Source organism: Sitophilus oryzae, unplaced genomic scaffold (assembly GCF_002938485.1).
Source record: "Sitophilus oryzae breed Bouriz unplaced genomic scaffold, Soryzae_2.0 scaffold_151_pilon_pilon, whole genome shotgun sequence".
Taxonomy (NCBI): domain Eukaryota; kingdom Metazoa; phylum Arthropoda; class Insecta; order Coleoptera; family Curculionidae; genus Sitophilus; species Sitophilus oryzae.
Genome location: NW_022146192.1, coordinates 1402120 through 1423882, shown reverse-complemented (window position 1 = coordinate 1423882; position 21763 = coordinate 1402120). Strand labels below are relative to the sequence as shown.

The 21763-nt window shown below is 34.8% G+C and overlaps 3 protein-coding genes across 3 annotated transcripts in view; 2 read left to right on the top strand and 1 right to left on the bottom strand.

Moving 5' to 3' along the window:
• The window catches only part of LOC115878609 (XK-related protein 6-like), a 265525-nt gene that overhangs the window by 99320 nt on the left and 144442 nt on the right, over positions 1–21763 (top strand). Inside the window, exon 2 of the mRNA XM_030895161.1 lies at positions 5929–6114. Coding sequence (XP_030751021.1) covers positions 5929–6114 — 186 coding nt within the window. The remainder of the gene's footprint in view (positions 1–5928; positions 6115–21763) is intronic.
• LOC115878610 (protein ALP1-like) lies at positions 15059–17639 on the top strand. The gene is made up of 3 exons (XM_030895162.1): positions 15059–15317; positions 15394–15600; positions 16758–17639. The coding sequence occupies exons 1-3, from the start codon at positions 15081–15083 to the stop codon at positions 17535–17537; spliced, it is 1224 nt and encodes a 407-aa protein (XP_030751022.1). The 5' UTR covers positions 15059–15080; the 3' UTR covers positions 17538–17639.
• LOC115878612 lies at positions 15597–19010 on the bottom strand. The gene is made up of 2 exons (XM_030895163.1): positions 18292–19010; positions 15597–16524 (listed from the first exon to the last, which is right to left on the bottom strand). The coding sequence occupies exons 1-2, from the start codon at positions 18628–18630 to the stop codon at positions 15712–15714; spliced, it is 1152 nt and encodes a 383-aa protein (XP_030751023.1). The 5' UTR covers positions 18631–19010; the 3' UTR covers positions 15597–15711.

The window sequence follows — 21763 nt, the reverse complement described above, 5'->3', positions numbered from 1 at the left end:
TATCAATTAGAAACTGTAATCTAAATTTCTTGTCTGATATAAAAAGGCGGCTTGGTGTTGTAGGAGATCGAATTGCCGCATCTATCGACTCCCTGCTTCGTTTCCCATAAATTTACATGGTTTTTCACACTTCTTTGCTTTCTTCCCAAAGTTTTCGTGGTACCAACAATTTTCATTAGTGGACTGTGAAGATCCTTGCTTCTGTGGCTTGTTCTTGAGTTCTGTTGTTAATTTATTGACTTGTTGCTTCAATTGGTTAATTTGATCTTCCAAACTAGACATACCATAGAGGTTTGCTGGTCTGTCTAATGTTTCATTTATTTTGTCAGCTATTTCAGCTAATTTTGTTAGATCTTCGCCACTTACCATTAATATGGCCTTCATTGTAGATGGTAACTGCTCTAACCAAAGAGTTTTAATGACAGAGTCTTGTAATTTATTGTTATTTAGGCTCTGCATTTTGTGTAGGAGTTGTGAAGGTTTCTGATCTCCCAATGCAACTCCTGCAAGCAGTTTTTGGATTCTGACTGTATCGTTATCTGCAAATCTGCTAATTAAACGATTTTTGAGTGCTGAATACTTGTCTGTTGCCGGTGGACTGCGTATAAGGTCGGCTACTTCCGTAAGTGTTTCGCAGTTTAGGCTGGCAACTGTATAGTCGAACTTGCAATCGTCAGTTGAAATCCCAGCAGTTCGGAACTGACATTCAATTCTGTAAAACCATAGTTCTGGCTCAGCTTTCCAGAATTCGGGGGGTTTGAAACTGACTCTGCACAGTTCATTTATTGGTTGGTTGTTTGTTGATTGATTGGAATTGTTTGTTTGAGTAGTGCTAGCTTCTGGATTGTTTGTTTGCATGTTTGGTTGGTTGGTATTGATTGTAATTTCAAGCTTCTTGGATCACGTCGGGGTCACCAATATGGTTGTTCTGGGTGTGAATATGATAATCTGAAATCAGCTGGGTTTACTGTTTAGATTTTTCACAACTCAAAAGTCCATAAATAAAGGGACGTGTTCAATCTGCTCTTTAATTACACAACTAAATAATTATTCTACAATAAAATAATTATTGAAAAACACGTTATGTCTTATTTTGTCAGCCGATGCCGCTCTTCTTCTTTTTTTCTTCTTGGCACCGATAGACTTCGCTCGGGATTCTATGCACAGCCCTAGTATGGATGGGATTGTCGATATCGATCCGCCACAACACCATACTAGGGATGTACGATTCGAATCGATTTTTATCAAATCGACGTGATTTTTATCAAACGATTTTTTGGTGTAATCGATCTTTTTTTTTAAATCGAAGACCGATTTTATTTATACAGTTTTACAGGTTTATTTATTTGTTAGAATTTAGAATAAGAAAAAACACTTTAGTTTTGCTGGAATATTTGTTTGCAGTGCATCCCTAGTAAAAGGCCATCTAGCAATGAACTGAAAAATTAAGTGTAAGTGCTCGCTGCCACATGCGCCGATGTTTGTTTATCACTTTGATATCAGGTGTCAGATTTTTGTCGGGGCTTCCCATATTTTTATATTTTAGATAACGTAGAATTTTCTTTGATTTTACCTTAATTCTTTCTTGTACTTTTATTTTATTTTTGGGATAACCCTACTCCATACATTAAACATTTAGAAAATTGATTTATCTATCTTTATACAACCACCAAAACGTTGACCCATAATAGTAATACATCAGTCCAGTAGAGGACGCTAAGTCAAAAAATTTTTAAATAAAAATTTGTAATTTGTAAGTCCTTCAGTGTTTTCGAAATCGTTGTCGGGGTTGCGTCGGTTTTGAAGAAATGTCGAAGAATACCCCGGACTGTCTACCATCAGTCGCCGGATATAAGTAGTTATTAAAGCAAGTTTTTTTAACATTTTTTATTGTATTTATGAGTTTAGTGTTTGATTATTATCATGTGATAGGTTTGTGATGTTCAGTTTAATAGATATTTGGTGTGTATGTGTTTGCGTATATGTGTGCTGGATAAAAAACACTTTCATTAAAAGGGTAAGCTCTAACTAAACATTAAAGGTTATAATTGTTTATTGAAACGATTGAAAATATTTCCTAATACGGCGAAAAAAGAAGCTATAATTGTTAAGATTTATTTTTTCAGTTTACTCCACTGTAAAAAGTATTTAAAATATTGCGAGTTTCTCTAGAATTAGTAGAGCAATAATACGGCGAAAAAAGATGCTATAATTGTTAAGATTTATTTTTTCAGTTTACTCCACTGTAAAAAGTATTTAAAATATTGCGCGTTTCTCAAGAATTAGTAGAGCAATCTACACTAATATGAATAAAATTAATTTTCGTATTTTTTTCTGTAGCAACTTAAAATAATTGCATAGATAAACATGCAGAATGTGGGTATGGTAGGAGGTGGCAACGTTGCATTCTCTCCGATACTCTCTATGCCCGGTAAACGAATTTCCCGGGGAGTGAACAGTGGCACTCAAAATTTTTTCAACATTTTCCGGAAAATGTCAAGAAAAATATAAAATTTTCAACATTTTTTTTTCGCAAAAAAACCTCATAGGCGTGTTTCTGGGGTTGAACTATACTACCAGTTAAAATATCTGCACTCATTTCTGGGACACCCTGTATAATTTTACATATAAAAGACTCTGTAAAAGACATCGATCTTTATTTCATAGCCATCGCTGACGCCGTTTTTTTTTCGATCATATTGTACCTACCATGTACTGTACCTATCTCATATATCATATACCCTATGGCTGTGCCTTATGGTTTTAAAGATGATAAATTGTTTTTTGTATTATGCGTTTAGCTGTAATTTAAAAGAAATACATTTCATAAAATACACAATGTTATACTAAATAGATGCATAATAAAATACTTACTAGTTTACCTTGTCAGTTTAATGGTACTTAGTTATCAGTTTTTAATCAGTTTTCTTGTTTCCCTTTGAGTTTGAAATTTCCTAACCTTAAAGTTTTCACTGTTTTAAACCATCTCATTTTTGCTCATATTTTTACAATTACTTGTTATGCCTAATGTCTATTACAGCAGCATTACAGCAGTTCTATTACATTATTCATAACATTATTCGTCAATGTTTATAAAAATTACAATTTTAAACTTTTTCTGAGGTTAATCCTGTCAAATTCAAAAACAAAACAAGATTGAAAACTATGCGGCGTTGACAGATTTAATACGTTAGCCAGGACAAAGTCGGGCCAAAATTCTCAAAATAGGAATTTTGAGGACAAACGAACATGCCCGAAGTGACGTTCGGTTTTGAGTATTTTTGATTTTTAGTACAAATACCGCCACCTCTTCGTCGCTTGGTACTCGTCACTTGCATCGCTCGTTCATAATCGAGCGATGTCGGTTATTTCAATAATCGAGCGAATGTTCGCTCGAGTTATCCCATCACTAGTAAGGACATGCTCCAGTCGCCGGCCGAATATCACCGGATGGGGTTTAAACTGCGCAAGTGTTCTTCGCCTGGAGATCGAATATGAAACGGAAAAAAATGCTTATCCAAACGCCCGCCTGCGCCGGCGAGAGAGCGGTTAATCTATATGACGGATGTGCGCACGCGTTACTCGGAGAGCGCTCGACTCTGAAATAAAAATGATGAATTTCCGGAAAGCTCCGGTCGACTATGAATACGACTGTAAGCCCGCGGTTACATTCATAGATAACAGAACTAATCCCTCCCGCCAAAACATGTTTTGCAGCGACGCTCGTGGTGCGTGCGGGTACTAAGCTTCATTTGCCGATATATTCAAATCGGAATAATTTTACAATTTATTTTTAAATACATATCTTGAATAATTCAAAACTATAAAGCAAGTTGCAACTATTGTTTTGATTACTATTTCATCAAATATAAATAGTTTGCAACCTACTTTATTGCTTTGAATTATTCAAGATATGTATTTAATGTAAAATTATATGTTAATAAAAAACAGAGATTACTTTTATATTATTTTATTTAGAATTAAATAAAAAATATAAACAAAATATCTACCAAATCAAGTCGATTTACTGCTTGGCACCACTTTCTTCTCATCTATAAAAACAATAAAAAAAAAATTTTTAAGTACCTAGTATAAAATAACAGAATATAGAATATTTACTAAAACAAAATAATGGAAAAACTACACTTTAGTAGAATTTAATATTTTTAAAATGAGATTCTAAGACAAACTTTTAACTGAAATGGACTGAATTAAGATATTATAATAACATAAAAATTAAAGGTAGATTCTTACCTCAGAGTATTTTGGTAGGCAATGTGTTTTCACATCTTTGCTAGTGTTTCTACAGCCAGTAACACCATAACAGAATACCATTTTGAACAAATATATTGGGAATTTATGCTAAAAAAACACCGAATCGCACCACTACAGTAACGAAACGAACAGCACAGAAAGCAAAACACAAACCGACAACTGACCACGACCACGTGCGACGCGAAAATTGTGTCCGATCGACAGTTTGGGGAGTGGGGCTGACCAGCTGACGTGTGGAAGCGACAACAGCACAATCCGTGGCGCGTGAATGTACTAAAAATAAAGACCTGTCAAATCGCAGGAGTGCCCGCCCCATGGTTACATTGGACGCGGGTCCGTGCGTTTTTTTATACGTGCGTGCTCTGACGGAATTTACTCGCACGACTATTTTATTATAGTGGTTACATCAGATGCGCGTTCATGGTGTCCTGTGTGTTGAGATGTCAAAACAAACGCCACAACTTTGATGCTGTGTGAGGATATAATGTTAAAATAACTACTCTTGAAAAGAAGAAAATGTTGGGTAAATGATTTATATGCAAGAAGAGGAGAAGAAAATGAATATGTAAAACATTTCGTGAATTAAGACCAATCGGTTTAATTTTTTGAATATTTTAGGATGTCTCCATCAACATTAATATATCCCAAATAAAATTAAACCTGGTATTCAAAAATATTCAAATTTTTCTAAAATGTATTGGGATCAGAGAAGAAAAATTTGAACGCTCGGACGTGCGCATATTAAAAAAACAAATCAGTTCGTTTTCATCCGACCAACGGGAATTGACGTACGTGCACGGACGCGCAAACTCCGATGCAATGTAACCGCCTACGTAGATAGCATTTGTTTGTTTTTTGCTGCGTGCACGTCCGTGTACGTACGACCAAAAAAACGTACGGACACGCATCCAATGTAACCACGGGCTAAGACTTCGCTGTCCGTCCGTCCGTCTGTCACAAAGGTCTATCTTATAAACCGTTATACCTAGACAGTTGAAATTTTTACAGATAATGTATCTATGTTGCCGCTATAAGAAAAAATACTAAAAATAGAATTAAATAAATGTTTATAAATAAAAAAAGTACTTTCACTAAACATTAACGTTTAAGTACGAATTTTACATAGAATATTTCAAGTCCTCGGTGGCCACGTGGTTAAAGGCGTTGAGCTGTAGTAAGGCAGGTTCGAATCGTAGTCAAGGCGACTTTTTTTCAATCGTTTTTTTTTAATTTTTACATATTTTTACATATTTATTTTTACTTTTTACATATTTATTATTGATTAATACAATTTTTAGTAATGTGTTTCTTCATTTTTTTTAAATTACTTATACGCGCATTCAAAATTTCAGCTAAATCGGAAAAAAGTTTATAATAATATAATGTCTAATGTTCTATAGATAATGAATGGTATGGATTGACCAATTTTTTTATATTATTTTCTTTTACTGGGTCGGGGAAGGTTCAGAAATGTATAATATATCTTCGAATCTTCTTAGGTTCAGCCTGTTATTTTGGTTTAATCATAAAAGACGTTTCACGCAAAAAACGCAAAAATAGTTTTCTGTGTGGCTGTGGGCTAATATATAGTGGGCTAATAGTTTTATGCTGATTACTTGGACCAATTCTATTTTTTTTTTCGTTTTGTTACAGGTATATTATCGATCACGATGATCATTCCGTGGGTAGGGCATCTATAGGACAGTGGATTATTAGGATTATATTTTTATTATTACAAATATCGCCTTTGCTGCGGTACATAGACACCTTAATCTACGGGATTAGAAGTAAGATAGCTGCTTCAACTGAAAGTGATAGTAAACAGCTGATTTTATACAGGTAATAGGTATTACTTTACATATATTATAGCTTTGTTTTACCCTTGATTATAAACAAGGGTTTTACTATAAAATTTATCTAAATTCAAATTCAAAGAAAACTTTACTCAGTGGCCCACTCTCTATGTGGTGGTTAAAAAACTGAAGTTAATTTAACTTTATTAATACTTAGCTATATTTTCCTAAACATTAAGGATATCAGAATAATTGTACGAAGGAAAATTTACATTAGCTTAATACAGGGTGTTTTTCTTCAGTAACTAACATCGCAATTTTTAAAATTTATTTTTTTTAAATGCAACACCCTGTATATTATTATTCTTTTAGCTGCAGAATTAAAAAATGGACATTTGAACGGGGTGTAAAAAATGAGATATAGCTTTTACATATTTCGATGTTGGCGACGCCATGCCATGAAAAATGCCCTGCATAAGGTATTGTAAATTTTCCTTATCGAATTTATTTTGTTATTCTTGTTTAGGAAAATCTTGGTAAAGTATTAATATTTCGAGTTAAATTCACTCCAGTTTTTAACCTCTTCTCGGATGAAGTGTTTTAAACCAAGGTTTCACTAAATAAGTAATAGCATTGCCACACCGCATAGTGCTTCAAATAAAGATACTGTACTACCAGTATATTGAGAATTCTATGCTGAATCCAACACTGTGCAATAAAATGGGTGTTGCGTTTATCATTACTTTTTTGAGATACCTTGTATTCAACAAAATATTTTTAGGATATGCACCTTTATAAACCATAAAACATTTATATAAAACTTTTTCACGTGTTCGATAACAACGACAATATTGGACTTCCTCACACTACCCTGTATTAGTACTTTTTTGTACTTTGGAACAATAGATTCAAGTGAAGGGTCCAGGGAAAAACTTGATCAGCGCCATTTCACTGAGTGCTGTGTATTCTATTTGTATTCTATATTTTTACTAAGCATATATCATCGGGCGTTGGAAAATACATCAAATGGCGGTCTTTTCTTATAATACACATTTCTTCACTAAGTATATCGACCTTAATACATTGTTATTATTACTACATAAATTTGTAGCATTTTAGTGGCTTTATAATTGTTTTAAAATATCGGGAAAAATATTTTTTATTCCGAAATTGACATCTTCTCGACATTCGATATGACAAATCAGACAAATATGACATTTTAACAAACCTACCACTACAGTTCTTGCAGAAATCCCCAAAAATCCACCATTTTGGCACCAATAACACTGAACAAACCAATTGCGGTACTTTATACAGGGTCCGGCAATAGTACGTCGGGCATCTGTAGCTCCTAGAATAAAAAAGTTGAGAATTTTGTTTAAGTGCAGACCTAAAGTATGTACCAGGATGTATTTCGGGAAAATATTTTAACTTCTATAGGGTGGCTCAAAAAAGTGTGAGTGGACCTGGATGATTTTTTTTAAATGGAACACCCTGTATATTATTGCATTTTTGGCTTCCTTTCAGATCACTTTACATAACCCTAAGATATGAAAAATATATTTCGATAGTTTCAGAAATATTAATATGTTCTTCTGTAAAATATATTTTCAGCCCTTCTTAATTAAAAATACAAAAACTGTCCTGAAATCAAAACTATATTAGGTATTTACATTAGATGGTCTGTTCTCACTTTGCTATAAATATGATAATCGTAAATCATAGAGGATGTTCAATATTCTACGCCAAGCTTTCTAAAATATAAAATATTTTTTTCTTTGTTTTTTTTTAAATGGAACACCCTGTTTATTATTTTTTTATTAGATGGAGAGTAAAAAAATGAACATTTTTTGTATTTAGAGTATTTCAAAATTCTTAACGATTTCGCAAATACACGCAGTTATTATTTCATATGGCGCTTTCAATGGTAAAATATCAGAGAAAAATCATTGGTTGGCTTTGATAAAAATTTACTGTGGAAAATGCCATATGAAATATAAAACTGCAAATATCTGCGAAACCGTTCAAAATTTTGAATACTCTAAATACAAAAAATGTTCATTTTTTAATTCTCCGTCTATTGAAAAATAATAATACAGGGTGTTCCATTTAAAAAAACGAAGAAAATTATTTTATATTTTTAGTAAGTTTGGCGTAGAATTTTGAACATCCTGTATAATTTAAGATTTTCATATTTATAGCAAAGTAAGAACAGACCATCTAATGTAAATACCTAATGTAGTTTTGATTTCAGAAAAGTTCTTGTATTTTTAATAATTTTTTTAAGAAGGGCTGAAAAATATATATTTTTGATTTATTTTTTAATATCTCTGAAACTATCGAAATATATTTATTCATATCTTAGGGTTATGTAACGTGATCTGAAAGGAAGCCAAAAATGCAATAATATACAGGGTGTTCCATTTAAAAAAAATCATCCAGGTCCACTCACACTTTTTTGAGCCACCCTATAGAAGTTAAAATATTTTCCTGAAATACATCCTGGTACATACTTTAGGTTTGCACTTAAACAAAATTCTCAAGTTTTTTATTCTAGGAGCGACAGATGCCCGACGCACTATTGCCGGACCCTGTATGTATAACTAAAAGCTAAAAGGGACTTCGTCCCTTTTAGCTTTTTTTTCGTGGAAAATCGTGAAAACACGATATTCCACCAAGAGCCATTGTGGCTGTCTGGAGAACTAATTTTTCCATTGACATATTGACATGATGGTTTCATTTTTATTTCCGTTTCCGGTTATTCAATGGCGGGTCCTCTTTCAGTTTAAATGTATTTTGTATTGTTGCGGACCCGTGTGAACCCGGTTTAAGCTGACTAAAACGCCTGGCGCCGTTCATAGACGAATGGAAAAAAATCTCGGCTACTACGGATTATTCGAGAACTATTTAGCTGTGGGTATATAAACCGGCTGGAGCCTGAGGAGGACAGAAATAAATAGACGAGTACAGTTGTCGCGCGAAATTCAAAATAAATTCTTTTTAGATAAATAGTTATAAATAATTTGTATATAGTTCTTTAAGTCTTTTAATCGTAATTGTTTGTTACTTAGTGTAAATAAATTGTGTTTAAATAAATTGTGACTTTCTATCCACACGGAACCTACGAAAAACGTAACAATTGGTGTCATGTGTGACGTGTGTGATAGACTAGAAAAATAAAAAGACTGACAATGGCTCCAAAAAAATTATTGAAAGACCTAAAAGTGTCAGAATTAAAATGCATACGGAAGAGAGGGAATGCGAGACAGATTGAAAGAAAAGCATTTTGCAAGCCAAACTGAGAGACGGTTTGATTGAGGAAGGTGGGGATCCATAACAATACAGGCTTTTATGGATGGTTTACGTGACAACGAGACAAGACAAACGCTTCTTTTACCTCATCCAACGCATTTGGGAGATGCCCTAGCACGTGCCCTGGAATTTGAGGCCGCGAAAGAATGCTCTAGGTCTCTAGGGTTTGTACGGGCTGTTGAGGATGGTTCCGACGATTCCAAAGTGGAAAGGATTGTGCGGAAGGTACTGGATCAGTATATGAGCAAGAAGGAGGGACCGATTCGCTGTTGGAATTGCGGACAGATGGGAAGTCGTTGCAAAGCAGAGAAAGAAGTGAAAGTCTTAAGGACGACTGTGGTTGGTGATAGTTGGCAAACCGAAGATCTTGCAAATGAGCCAATCAGTGATCCAGAGTTGGTCTTGGTGATTAACTGGAAAAACGCGGACCAGAGACCAACGTGGGAGGAAGTTTGCAGATATTCGCCGAACGTGAAGTCGTACTGGTCCCAGTGGAATTCATTGGTAATAGATAACGGATTGCTTCGCCGTGTGATTGAGAGACCAGAGGGACAAGAAGAGAGAAGGCAGATCGTCATTCCAAAGAAGGGGGTCCCGGAAGTCTTGGAGGAAGTTCACAATGGAACCAGCTGTGGACATCTTGGTGTTACCAAGACACTTGGCAAGCTGCGTGAACGGTTCTATTGGTTGAACTGCAAAGAAGATGTGAGGGCCTGGTGCAAGAAATGTGACGTTTGCGCTGTCATCAATGGGCCGCAAAAGCTTGGTAAAGCCCCTATGCCCCAGTACAATGTAGGCAGTCCCTTCGAGCGAATAGCGATCGACGTGGCTGATCCTTTCCCGGAGACGAACGATGGCAACAAATACATTGTGGTAGTGATGGATTAGTTTAGCAAATGGGTCGAGGCCTACGCGTTGCCAAATCATGAAACATCCACCATTGCTGATGCCTTTGTTAAGGAATGGATCTGCAGGTTTGGTGTTCCCATGGAGCTTCATTCAGATCAGGGAAGAAACTTTGAATCCAATCTGTTCCAAGGCGTCTGTGAAGTCCTGAATATCCGCAAGACCAGGACGACTGCTCTACATCCACAATCCGATGGGATGGTTGAACGCATGAACAGAACTATCAACCGTTATCTGGCCAAAGTAGTCTCTGACCACCAAAGAGACTGGGAAAAATTTCTTCACCTGTTCCTGTTGGCCTACCGTTCATCCGTCCAAGAATCTACAGGGCAAACTCCAGCCAGCATCGTTATGGGACGGGAAGTGCGCCTACCCTGTGATCTGAAATTCGGTTGCCGACCGGGAGAAGATGTCGCCGGAGAAGATTATGTCCATAGACTACGCCAAAGGATGGACGACATTCATCAGCGAGTCCGCCTAAATATTCAAAGCGCTAGTGACCGAATGAAGGAGCACTACGGCATTCAAGCTGAGCATGGAGGATACCAACCAGGAAATTTGGTGTGGCTATACAACCCGCAGAGACGTCGTGGATTATCTCCGAAGCTACAATCCTCGTGGGAAGGACTATACGAAGTCATGGATAGGATTAATGACGTCGTATACCGTATCAGGGAATTGCCAAAAGAAAAACCAAGTATCGTCTATTTCAATCGTTTGAGCCCCTACCAAGGCGAAATAGAAGATCGTGCTGGGACCGTGAGAACCTGCAGCTTTGATCCCCCTGATTCGGAGATGTCTTTTGACGACTTCATGGTCCGTTATAAGAGCAGTGAGAAGGCTCGCTATGGTGTGACTAAAGAAGAACAACGGGACCTCTTTTCCGTGCCTACTGATTATTCGCTCGCTCACTGTGTGGCCCGAGATTTGCGAATGTCCTGAGGAATAGCTGCGACGTTCAATGAAAAGTTTGGGCGTGTCGGAGAACTACGCCGACAGGATCCAGAGGTTGGAAGCGTCTTGAGGCTAGCCGACGATGCGCATGGTCAAGCAAGACACATCTTCTACCTGGTCACCAAGGAATGGTCACCGAGTAAGCCGACTTATCTCAATCTATGGAAGACCCTGATTGAACTGAGAGAAGCACTGCTAAACAACAACATTACACGATTAGCCATTCCGAAGCTGGCGTGTGGACTCGATGATTTGACTTGGCGTACAATCCGGAACATGATTGAAGCCTTGTTTAGATTTACGGGTGTCGAGATCCTCGTTTGCTACAACCCAAAGCTGAGATTGGGAGAGAAAACCTTAGACTGCTATTTCTACCAGACTTCTCAATGTACCAGGGGCCAGCTTTGCAAATACCTTCATTCACGGTATACATCTCTGGACGAGCATGTATCTAAGAAAGGGGCAGTATTGCGGACCCGTGTGAACCCGGTCTAAGCTGACTAATACGCCTGGCGCCGCTCAAGGATGAATGGAAAAAAATCTCGGCTGCTACGGATTATTCGAGAACTCTTTAGTTGTGGGTATATAAACCGGCTGGAGCCTTAGGAGAACAGAAATAAATAGACGAGTACAGTTGTCGCGCGAAATTCAAAATAAATTCTTTCTAGGTAAATAGTTATAAATAGTTTGTATATAGTTCTTTAAGTCTTTTAATCGTTATTGTTTGTTACTTAGTGTAAATAAATTGTGTTTAAATAAATTGTGACTTTCTATCCACACGGAACCGACGAAAAACGTAACAGTATTTTTTCTTATCATAAATAAAACAAAATAAAAATTGATTCAAATATATTTTTTTGAAATATGGAGCAACGTGACTAAATAAGTATAAAAATATAGAGAATTGTATTGTTTCGATATCAGTTACTTAATTATATGCACGTTTAACTAAATAACTAAATTTTCTTGCATCTAAAAAATGTAGAAATGTTTATTTACCACTTATTTTTCACATATGAAGACCTTGGGGGAAAATAGTAATAAGCCACATTTCAATCGTTTAGAGAAAACCACGATAAACGTTTTCCATTAAATCCTAAAATGAGGATAATTAAAACATACCTATAAATAATTGTTTTTCTTGTTTATACGACAAAATAGTATCATTCAGTTTCCGCAATAAGAAAAATGTCCTGACGGATTTTGAAAAAAAGATGAAATTTTGGAAAAAATGTGGCTTGTTACCGTTTTGCAAAATATTATACATGTTAAATATTTACCAAAGAATGAAAAGAATGATAGGTAAAAATATTTATTGAAATCAAAATGTCAATGCAAAATCAAAACAGATATTAGGTTATTTGATTTCAACGAGAAAAATACCAAACCAAACCAAACCAAACCAAACTACTTAATCGGATTCAGAGTCACCATCGATATTTTCCACTCCTCCTTCTTGGTCTTCACCGTCATCATCGATTTTATTAACAGTAGTTTTGACACCAACACTAGCATAATAGTTGTGGGAAACTCCAGGAATATATGGAAGTAAAACCTTCAAATTCGCCAACTTTTTTGCATTAATAGGAACTGGGCCAACATACTTCTTTTCTAATGCATTAAGCTCTTCTATCTGTATTTTTTGACCTCTCTTCCCAATGTTGACTGCCTTGAATGCTTCATTCAAAAAATGCTTAATAAACATTGTATTATGATGACTTTCTTCGAACTTGAAGCAACGTACTTTGGAAAAATCCACATTTTCTTTTTCATCAGTCAACTTTTTCTAGCTTAGAGATTTACTTATTTTTTCAAAAGAAAAAATGTCATTCTGATTGATTCTATACACCGTAAATGGATTTTGAATTTTCGAATCTTTGACGGCCTCTACCCAACATTCAGGAGAGTAAACTTGTTCCAAGTATTTTTTATGCTTTTCAGTTGCAGCAAAGTCTCGATCGCATGGTAAAGTGGGTGTGCCCAGCGACAAGGAATCTATGTTCAATAGATTTATATACTTTAGTCCTTACTAGATGAATATATATGCTATACCATAATGCCATAATAGTCCAATTTTTATTTTGGCCCCCACAGTTATCAGTAAACACTATCAGGTGTTTGTTGGGAGTGGGAGGATGCTCCTTGATATATTTGAGAAGGCAGCTGGCTATTTCATCGGAGCCTCGTTTCGCCACATCTTCCGTCCACATATTCATATAACTTTTTCCAGTTTTACCGTCATAAATTCCTAAGTTATACATTCAGATTTTTCGTAAGTAGAAAGCTTTACCTACTGCAAGCTGAGGAATAGGCAAGGCTTGTTGTAAATCAAAGCATATAACTTCCAAGTCATTTTCATTTTTAGATCTTTGAATTTCATTCTTCATGTTTTTCTGCATCGCTTCTGCTCGTCTTTGGTGTAGGTCTAAATTTGTTTTGATTTCCTTCAATTTATTCTCATCACCTTTGTGGGTATTAAGCAAAGTATTATATTCATCACACGTTGCACACGTGTCGCTCTTAGGGAGTTTAAATCCGATGTTGTATTCAGAATAAAAGATTCTGCGATATCTATCTTCCTTTGCGGGAATAATGTTCCGTTCTTGACACCAAGGGATATAATATTTTTTGTATAGAGAAGATATAGATATATCGTGATCAATATAGCATTTTTGTCGTTCTCTACTATAATGACTACGATATTTCGGAATGGCCTTAATGTGGTCATGAATAGACTGGATAGTTTCTTCAGGTAACCTGTTTTTCCGATTCTTGTGTTTTCCGCGACCATCGCTCTTTGGTGTGTGAAGTCCTTGGTTTATCTGGGTACATATATTATAAACTCATCTTTTTGAATTTTGCAAACCATGGATAGATAAAAACTCTTGTTTACAAACTTCTTGGTCTTTTCCGTTGATTTTTACAAAGTACCTAAACGTAGTAGATCTTGAGGATGTCTGCCTTTTGGTTTTCTTTGGGTAGACTCGCTTTTTACCGACACTCTTGATTGTGCTAAATAAATAAGCGTTTTGTTTATCGAACGTTTGTAGGTCCCAAAATGATTGAAATATCGCCATTTCTACTCCGTGTAGTAGTAATTCTCTGCATTTCTTCTTGCAGCTACATGGTGGGCCCAAAGTTCTAGGTATTTGAGTCTTTCCTTTTGTAGTGGTATATCCATGTCCGAGATTTCGTCTATGTTGGGCTTTAACTTTCTTCCTGCATTCTGTGTTGATTTGTCTTTTCCTGGCAGCCTTCTTTTTCTCCGGCGTTTCGATGAATCCTCTAGTAGCACGTCCACCCTGGATAAAAAAATAATACATTACCTTTTTATCGGTTGTTTTCACCAAAACTGAAATTGATAAATTTTTATGCAAAAAGGTAATAAGCCACAAGCCATCTGAAATAACCTAACCTAACCTCTTTCTATTCAAAAATCTTACGCCTTTTTTAGAATAAGAGTACATTCCATAAACTCAGGTGGAAATAAATACTCAACGCATATTCCAAGTTGCAATAATTGAAATATTTTTAAGCTTTCAAAAACCTTCAAAATTTTAGTTAAAAACGTAACAAGCCACGTTATATTCTATTTACCTCTGAGGTGACAACACTGCTGTCATCGCTGCTGCTACTCGAATTAAAATAGTCCTTATCCCTTACACTATCATCCGTTTCACTCGAAATTTCACTACTGTCGCTGTTTTCATCATAAAGCCTCGTTTTGACGGTGATAGTACTATCATGATAGTACTCTCATGATAGTCACCTCGATTGTTCCATCATGAAAGTGAGGTGTTTACACGTATTTTAAAAAATATCGGGATCGTATATAGCAAAATGGCCGACAGGGCAAAAATTTGTGCAGTAGCAGCTGTTATTGGTGAAATAATTAATAAAATTCAACGTAGAAAAAAAAGGAAAACGAAGAAGATATGGGTGAGAAAATGGATAGCAAGAAGAATTACACTTGGTGCTTCTGAAAGACTTCTGAACGAACTTGCTGTAGAAGATCCGAAAAGTTTCTTAAACTTTTTACGCATGAATGAGGAAATGTTTAATACGTTACTAAATAAAGTAAGTATAGGCCTAATTCCAAAATAATCAAAAGTTATATTATTCACTAGGTACAGATAAATTTATTTATTTATAGGTTTGTAGCAAGATAGAAAAGAATTATACTGTTATGCGAGAACCTATATCAGCAAAACTAAAACTTCAAATAGCTTGTCGATACCTTGCCACTGGCGACTCATTGGGATCATTGCAATACCTTTATCGAGTGCCAAAGTGTACTATAAGCCAGTTTTTACCATATGTTTTTGATGCCATATACGAAGTATTAAAAGAATATGTTATGGTAGGTAAACAGTAACTTTATTTACAAAATTCCAATCTCAAACAAAAAAAAATACAAAAAATGTTCAAACAAAATCAACAGAATATTCTAAGTTTTAAGTAAGTATCTATTTTAATTGAAATCAACACCGGCGTCATCACTTTCCGCCCAATTCTTGAAATAATTTGTTAATTGCATCTGACCCTGATGCCGAAATTGATATTGTTCATTTACCCCTGAAGAAGTTGAGGAGTCTGTATTGCCTTGTAAATAACTTTCTGAGCAAATAGTCTCCTGTGCTTCATGGGAAAATAAAGGATTATTGCCATTTTGATTTTGCACTTCATTTGGAACCTGCTGATAATGATATCGTTTATTTTCCCCTGAATAACTTGATAGTTCTGATGTATCGTCTTGTCGATACATTTCTGATGAAGAAGTAGTGGTCCGTGTTTCCTTGTCGAATGAAGTGTTGATTACATTTTGATTTCTTAAACAACGCAGGCGAACAGTTGTTATAGATTTCTGGATATCCTCCTGAAGTAGTAGTGCTTCTTGTAATGGAAGGCACTTAAGTTGGGAAGAAACATGTTGTCCGAATGCATCAAATTCATTGGAGGCAACAGATGCTACTTCTTTTAAAGCTTTAACAGCCTGGTCCAACGATTCATCCTCCTTACTTTTTCCATTGTTCGCGAGTCTTTTCCGAGTCTTTGTTTTTCTCGCCGAATTAACAGAGGGGGTTTCTTCATAATCTCTACTAGGCTCTTGTGAAGATTGATTTGGCGTTATCGGCTGTGCATTAAGCTTTTTAAAACATGATTGTGCCTCTCTTGAATTTGTAAAAGGGTTTTTTTCACACTCCCATGTCTCTTGTGTCGAGTCTTCATTTACTATTGAGGGTGCATTTCCCTGGATTTCTTCTGAAATTTGTTCTGGCAACATCTACAACAAAAAGCAAGATAAATAATATAATAATAGTACATTACCTTATAGGCTGAGAATTTTTTATTATAGCTGAGCCCAGAATTCACGGCCGAGCCGCTAGAAGTGGGCGAAGCAAATAATATAAGATTCGCAGCCCTGTTGTATATACACTATTTTTTTAAGAAATAATATAATAAAATAATATAAAAGAATGATTTTAATTGCTTTAATAAATGTGTTTTCATTTTCAGATACCAAAAACTGAAAACGACTGGAAAAAAATTATAAATGGGTTTGAAACTTGTTGGAATTTTCCGCAGTGCATAGGAGCAATTGATGGAAAACATGTTTTAATTCAGTGCCCTCCTAATTCCGGTTCTCAGTACTTTAACTACAAAAGAACCTTTAGTATTGTACTACTGGCCCTGGTGGATCATAATTATAATTTTATTTTTATTGATATTGGGAGTTATGGCAGCATTTCCGATGGTTCAATATTTGCTAAATCCTCTCTTCATCAAGCGCTTGAAAGAAACATATTGAACCAACCAGACGGTTCCGTTATATTAGGAGACGAAGCATTTCCACTTAAGCCATATTTGATGAAACCCTATCCTCGACGAAATCAATTAAGTATTGCCCAGAAAGTATTTAATTATAGACAATGTAGAGCCAGACGTGTAGTAGAAAATGCGTTTGGCATAATGTCTTCGCGTTTTCGTATATTCAGATCTCCAATATTACTTGCTCCTACCACAGTAGTAAAATTAATAAAAGCTACATGTGCCTTGCACAACTGGATAAGAAAAGTGGGAAATGAAGTAACAGTAACAGCTGATATTGAAGATCACGTGACAGGGCGAATAATTCCTGGAAATTGGCGCAATGTTCCTAGACAAAATGGTCTGGCTGATGTAAGAGCAGCTTTGCAGCGAAATTATTTGCCAGAAGCTCGACAAAAAAGAGAAGACTTAACTAACTATTTTACAGGGCCAGGAGCACTCGATTGGCAATACAAAATGATAGAGTAGTAATTGCGAAGATTCATCCAAATAATGAATTATCATAAATTTCTTCTAATATTTTATAATTTAGGATATGTCAAAAAATATATAAGTAATATAATTTGATCAGCTAAGGGTGTTCAATATCTTAAAAGTCCTCATAATTCTTATAATTCCTTAAAAAAATCCTAATAATTCCCACCAGCTTGTGCAAATAATAATTCCTAGGTGGTTTATCTCTCAAAATCTAACATACAGTATGTCCGGTAATAGGGTAGACAAGAGGGCAAACGGAGCAAAAATTTAAATTTTCAAGGAAAAGACATTCTTTAAAATAAGGGTATTTTATTCTTGTAAAAAAAATTGAAATTTTAACTTTTGGGACACCCTGCGTATATTTTTTTATTTTATCGATAATCGTATTTTTTTGGAAAGCAAAACTTTTTATAAAGAATATCGTTTCCTCGGAAAATAAAATGTTTGGTCCGTTTGTCTACCATCGCCGGACATACTGTAGCGTGTCCCTTGAAAGTAGCTCACCCTTATAACTTTTATTTTTTACCTATTATAACCTTTTAATGTCTGATATATGGTATCAGACATTAAAGGGCTATAATAAGTAAAACATAAAAGTTATAAGGGTGAGCCACTATTAATAAGGGATACCCGGTATAGCAGTATTTTAGTTAGCAACATTCGAAAAAATCCAACAATTCAAAACTATGATCCATTTACTTGATCAACCTGTATGAAATAAAGCTGAAAATTAAACAAAACTTACCAAATTAGATTGTGACTCATTTTCTCCCAAATTTTGTCTCAAAAAACTGTCAGCTACGTGAAACCATGAGAGTTTTGGTTTATACACAGTATCGGTGCCCGATCCAGTTCCCATGGATTTCCTTATTTTAGCAACTTCTTGATTATACGTGCATCTAATGCTCCTTATTTTCTGCCTGAGTTCTTTTATTGTAGAGAGTCCTGATATGGGTAGCAGAAGTTCTTCTGCATGATCCCTCTTGACTCTGTTTTTGAAATCGGGGGAACTTTTTTTCCATAAACATGGAAACCTTTCATATTCTTCCAAAAATTTTATCGTGTCAAATCGCTGGCTGCTCATTTTTTTACCGAATTTTAATACACAAAATTGTGCACCTCTTCAAAAAACAACAACTTATCACGAAAGTACTTGCAACTATCTCATCAAGCGAGATAGTCCGAGAGCACTGTCGCGACAGCATGATAGTAACTATCGGGGTATTTACATGGTGATAGTTTATGCGATAGTGTCTCTCATGACAGCAACTATCGCATAATCTATCATCGTGAAAACGAGCCTTAAATAAACAACTTTCGCTTAACCGCACTATCTCTGCCGGTCGCCATGATTAAAATGTGTGGCTTGTTCCGTTCTTCCGTCAACATCAGACAGCATTCAGTCCTGACCGAAGAACGTCACTAGATAACTGTGGCGCCATCTGTTGCCCAAATACCGCACTTTCTTCCTTGTGGCGTGTTACGTTCTTAAATCAATAAATCATAATATTAAATCAATTTCACTCATGTTGTGGCTTGTTACTGTTTTCCCCCGAGGTCTTCATATCTACTACTGCAGAAACGTTGCCGTCGTTTTCTCCAGGATTCTTCATGTAATATACAGGGTGTATATTACATGAAGAATCAACATCTAAAAACATGTGCCATCTCTTGTGGTGAGATTCCTCACGTAAAAATAATATTTATTTTTCATATTAACATAGGTCCGATTCTGCTTTGTTTAGTAGCTACAGGGTGTTAAAGTCTTAATATTTTTTCGATTTATTATAATTTTCTTCCAAGTACTTTTAGCGTTTTGAGTGCAATTTTGAGGGTAAAAGTTACAATAACTGCCACATATTTTAAAGCTAAAAATGTGTCGACATATTCACCAGGGACGTGCATATGGGTTATCACTGGAATATTTTTCTAAAAAAAGCATGTACGCTACTGACTTTTTTTTCTCTTGTTAGCCAAATAAAATATTTGATCAGATCAAAAAAATAATCAGTTTAATGCCGATTAAAAGTTGTCTCTTGATATTTTGCCGATTTTGGCCTACTTGATGAGATAAACGCAATTTTACTAATTTGCCTTGATTCAAGTCTAATAGCAGCTTTTAAAAAATTTTAACATCATTAACTTGCGAAAGTTTTAAATAAGTACTCATCAAAAAATATGAAAAAAGTTCCTATAAACATGGGTATAGAAATGCATAGTTTTTGAGTTACAGGATGTTAAAACTTTAGGTTTTTTGTAATTATCTTAAATAGCATTATTTTTTATTTGAAATTGCTCTAGGTTGGACTAATAGTAATACCTAATAATTAAAATTAATAATATTTAATAATAAATTAGATAAAATATATAATTTTTTAATTTTATTTTTATTTTAGTTTTATTAATTATTGTGATTAATAAAATTGCGTTTATTTCATCAAGGAGGCCGAATTCGACAAAATATCAAGAGATAACTTTTAATTGACATTAAACGGCCTACATAATTTTGATATCAAAAGAAAAAAAATCAGTGACGCACATGTTTTTTTTTGAAAAATATTACAGTCATAACCCATATGCACGTCGCTGATGAATTTATGGACAATTTTTTAGCATTAAAATATGTAGCAGTTATAGTAACTTTTACCCTCAAAATTTTATTCGAATCACTTAAAGTGCTTAGAAGAAAATTATAATAAATCGAAAAAATATTAAGATTTTAACACCCTGTACCTACGAAACAAAGCAGAATCGGACCTATGTTGATATGAAAAATAAATCTTATTTTTACATGAGAAATCACACCATGAGAGATGGCACCTGTTTTTGAAACACCCTGTATATTTTATACGCTATTAACATTATACAGGGTTTCTTTTATGTATGGAAACGGTCGATTATTAGGTGAAATATAGGAGGTACCCCAAAAAGTTAAATATAAAAGTTACAGGGTTTATAAATATCTATTAGCGGGTAATAAATTTAACTATACAGGGTCGGTCGTTTTTTTTTATTTAAGTCGTGGCACATCAAAGTTTCATTTTTTTTAAATAGAATCCCCTGTATATTATTGCATATTTCGGTTCTTCCTTCAATTCTAAGCAAAAATAGAGGTACAAACAATGTACCTCAAATCACAGAATATCTAGCTACGCAACAGAAGCCTGACGCAAACCTGTCTTGTCGGAGCTGATTGATAGGCTGGATAAATTTGATTTGTTCCTTAGAATCTTAAGAGAACCTTATGCGAAATATTCAATTATGTTTAAAATATTAATTGTTCCATTGTGTGATAACATTTACCAGTAAGTATAATAAAATATTTTTGTATGCGGCCGAAAAAGATGGAAAATCGTAAATGTTGGTTTAATATATTATGAACTTCTCTTGAGCTATGAATATGAAGTATGGAGTGTATGAGGATGATTTCAAAGCATTTCCAAGTGAATTTATATTATGTTTGATTTGTTCAATCATTAATGATGTATTTTTTACATGTGGAAGAAGGTGATGAAACAAAATGAATTTGAAAAAAAATGTAATTCCTCATAACTAAGATTAATAGTATTTCCGGAAAATCACAGTTTTTGGTTATTATATAAAACAGATATGGTACAATCTGGCCATGTTAGAAATTTTCTATGGGCAGAAGAATGTTAATAAATCCGTTCAGGTTAATTTATTAGGGGGGACTATTAATAATATACATTGTGAATATATAAAATGAGAGTCTAACGCAATGCCTTTTTACATAAATATATGTTCAGAACGGGATCTGCGGTGGAAGGACCGTAGATTTTTTTGGGCATTAGCTAGTGTCATATACACATCTTCGTCGCAATTTTCCATAATGCTAAACTCCTGAAATGATTTAGCTGCTGCAGCTGTCATTCCAGCGTCAAAGTAGGAATATTTCCTATCTATATAGGAATATTTTCTCTATATATATCTGAAGATACAAAAGAACAATATAGACATATGTCTATATTGTTCTTTTGTATCTTCAGAGCAACGCGAAAGTCCTAAAGATTGAGCTACATTGACTCTGTGTGAATGAATAAAATTAATATGTAGAGCGACATTTAAACCTCTCTTCAATAAAGATGATGTTTTTAAAGCATGTTCCGCCACTTTTAAAAATTTTATGCTTATGTTTGCTTCATAATTGAAGTTTCTCATTGCTCCTTGAGTTTTGTTTTTCGATTTATTTATTTCTG